Below are 2,688 nucleotides of genomic sequence, written 5' to 3'. Positions count from 1 at the left end.
CCACTAAGAAAGCGTGATCAATGTCACCTTCTAATCTAACTTTTAGCCATTTTGTCTAGCTTTTCAATTACAGAAACATTTGCTTGGGACATGAAATCTTGCTTCACCTTTTCTATAAAGTATTATAAGCTCCAATTCAAGTTTACCAGAATCCATTCTGGAAAACAAGATAAAGTTCCACTTATTTGTGTCTGCTCTCGTCATATTAGAGTTGGTTTCTCTATATATAAACGAACCAGAGCAAATCTGTGTATTAGTAAGGCCCTCACTTTCTTCTCACTTACTTTTGACCTGGGAAAAGCCATGGACGTTCTTCGTTTCTTGAGCGGTGTTCTCGGTACTGTATTTTGCATTCCGATTTTCTGCATTTCTTCTTTCATTCCAGCCTGTCCCTCAGTCGCCGTTTCGCTTGTTCTTGGCTTTAATGCCATAAATTTGCCTTGTTTTCAACGTAGGAAATGCTGTCGGTCTGCTATTTTTCTTGGCGCCTATGCAAGTCAAAGTGTATCGGTTTGCAAACTTAGTATCCAGTCTTTGTCGCTAAAACTTGGGAAGTTGCATAACTATTCTAGGACCACGCTCAAGAGGATAGTAAGAAGCCAGTCGACCGAGCAGTTCTCAGGCGTCCCCTGCATGATAACTCTTCTCAGTTGCAGCCTCTACACTTGGTAAGTTCTAAAAGATTCATAACGATTAGTACAATGTTACTAAGGCACTAATCATCTTGTTTTCTATCGAATTAACCAAACTCATGCGTCTCTCTCTTTACTTATACATGGCTAAATGATTTTGCAGGTATGGACTACCGTTTGTGTCGCCGGACAACCTTCTGATATTGATCAGGAACAGCATGGGAGTTGAGATCGAGCTCACGTATGTTTTGATCTTCATCACATACGCACCAAAGGAGAGGGCAAAGATCGTGGGACTCTCTGGTCTTGCTCTGATTCTTTTCTTAACATTTGCCCTTGTCTCCCTCTTCGCCCTGCACGGCAAGACCCAGAAACTCTTCTGCGGCATCATGATCGACATTTCCTCTACTATCATGTATGCTTCACCTCTATTGGTCATGGTAAGATCCATTACATTGTTAAGACATAAAATATATTCCGCGTTGTACTCTTAACAGTTTAAGATTTTTGAGTAAACGATTACACAATCAATTTAGATTCAGAATATAGTACATCTTACAATATGTCAATCATCAAAATGACTCGTTGGCTAGTATCAGAAGTTCAAATCGTATTTGGATTATGCACTTGGTTTCATCAGTTTAATTCGGTTCATACAGATGTTGGTGATCAAGACGAAGAGCGTGGAGTTCATGCCATTTTTGTTATCGTTGTCCTGCTTCTTATTGGGCATTTTCTGGCTCGCATATAGCCTTCTTAGTCGGGACCCCTTTCTCATCGTAAGCCATCACCTTATATGATAATTGAGGGTGTGTTGGCGCACGTGTGGAGTCGATATTCAGGAGATCCTAACTGATAACTTAGTTTTATTGGACTTGACAGTTGACAAAAATCTAATGATGGTGTTGCAGGTGCCTAATGGACTGGGGACTGCACTTGGGATTGTCCAACTGATCTTGTATGCAATGTACCGCAAGAACTGCAGTCATACTAAACACGAGACTAGGGATGAAATTGCGGCGATGGATCTTGAAAAGACCGATCGAACGATCAAACTGGGTTGCCAACATTTCCAGTTGGCATCTTGAAAAGACCTATCTAAAGACCGATGTAATTCGCTTGCATGTCAAGAAAGAGATGTATAGAAAACTTTTCCAGCTTTTATCATCAAAATTAGTGTCTTTATTTGAGGAAAAGTGTTTTTCTGGAATCCATTTTCCGGACTTTCACCTATTTAGTTCGCGAAAAATAATTAGTCAACCGAAAATACTTTCCGGTCAAGGAAAACATTCATGTACAAAATTAGGAAAGTGAATTCCCTAATATAAAAAGGTGAAAACACTTTTCGGAATTGCTCATCTTGAATTTGTTACTATTTTATTTTTTCTTTTCTTTCTTTTTCTTTTTCCTTCTTCCTCCCTCCCCCAGTAGCCGACCTCGGCAATAGGCCACAAGCACGGGTTGGTGAAGCAAATGTATTTTGAAATCATTTTCCAAATAAGATCTAAACACCAAAAAACTTTTTGATCACATATTATCAAACAAAAGAAAACTAACCATTTTCCTAAAAAATGATTTTCCGGAAAATATTTTCTGGAAATGTTACGTTTTCCATAATCAGGTTATTACTTTGAAGGTCATTTTTCTTTAACTTGCCTCTTCTATTTTTTAGGGTTTGACTTTCACGCTGCAGAGGTCACCTTCCTTACTCTCTCAATGAGAGATTCTCCCTTCGGTACTGCATCAATTGTGAGCCATCTCGAGTGTGGCATGAGTTGTGAGAGGCATTCATAAGTCAACACACACCTCCAAATGATCACCATCTTGCGTAATTATTCAAAAGACTCCTCTACTCACATAGGATGGGGTCATTACACTCTCCCTCCCTCCTTTGCAACCTCTGCCCAACCCTCAACCCCCGCTACTGCCATAGTTACTCAGGCCACAGCTCCCAGCAACAACTTCAGCAAGCCACTTCCCTCACCTCTCTCTCTCTCTCTCTCTCTCTCTCTCTCTCTCAAGCTCTCAAGCTTGATGGTGGTGACGAGTGTTGGGA

At 40.4% G+C, this 2,688-nt stretch overlaps 1 protein-coding gene across 1 annotated transcript; it reads left to right on the top strand.

The window, feature by feature from the left end:
* The first annotated feature begins 303 nt into the window (after positions 1–303).
* On the top strand, positions 304–1,822 carry LOC115692211 (bidirectional sugar transporter SWEET1-like). The gene is made up of 6 exons (XM_030618986.2): positions 304–337; positions 456–492; positions 573–668; positions 796–1,072; positions 1,292–1,411; positions 1,544–1,822. Exons 1-6 carry the CDS (start codon positions 304–306, stop codon positions 1,718–1,720), a joined length of 741 nt encoding a protein of 246 aa, XP_030474846.1. The 3' UTR covers positions 1,721–1,822.
* Positions 1,823–2,688: the final 866 nt, after the last annotated feature.

Source organism: Syzygium oleosum, unplaced genomic scaffold (genome assembly GCF_021117445.2).
Source record: "Syzygium oleosum isolate NSW1041296 unplaced genomic scaffold, Sole_v2.1 Sole_v2.05, whole genome shotgun sequence".
Lineage (NCBI taxonomy): Eukaryota > Viridiplantae > Streptophyta > Magnoliopsida > Myrtales > Myrtaceae > Syzygium > Syzygium oleosum.
The sequence above is the reverse complement of the archived record's forward strand: the minus strand, read 5'-3'. Positions and strand labels throughout refer to the sequence as shown.

Bases quoted from the DNA above. Each gene is read 5' to 3' on its own strand.
- LOC115692211 (XM_030618986.2), top strand. From the start codon at position 304: ATGGACGTTCTTCGTTTCTTGAGCGGTGTTCTCG. The intron at 669-795 runs GTAAGTTCTAAA...ATGATTTTGCAG, and splicing joins AGTTGCAGCCTCTACACTTG to GTATGGACTACCGTTTGTGT. The intron at 1,073-1,291 runs GTAAGATCCATT...CGGTTCATACAG, and splicing joins CTTCACCTCTATTGGTCATG to ATGTTGGTGATCAAGACGAA.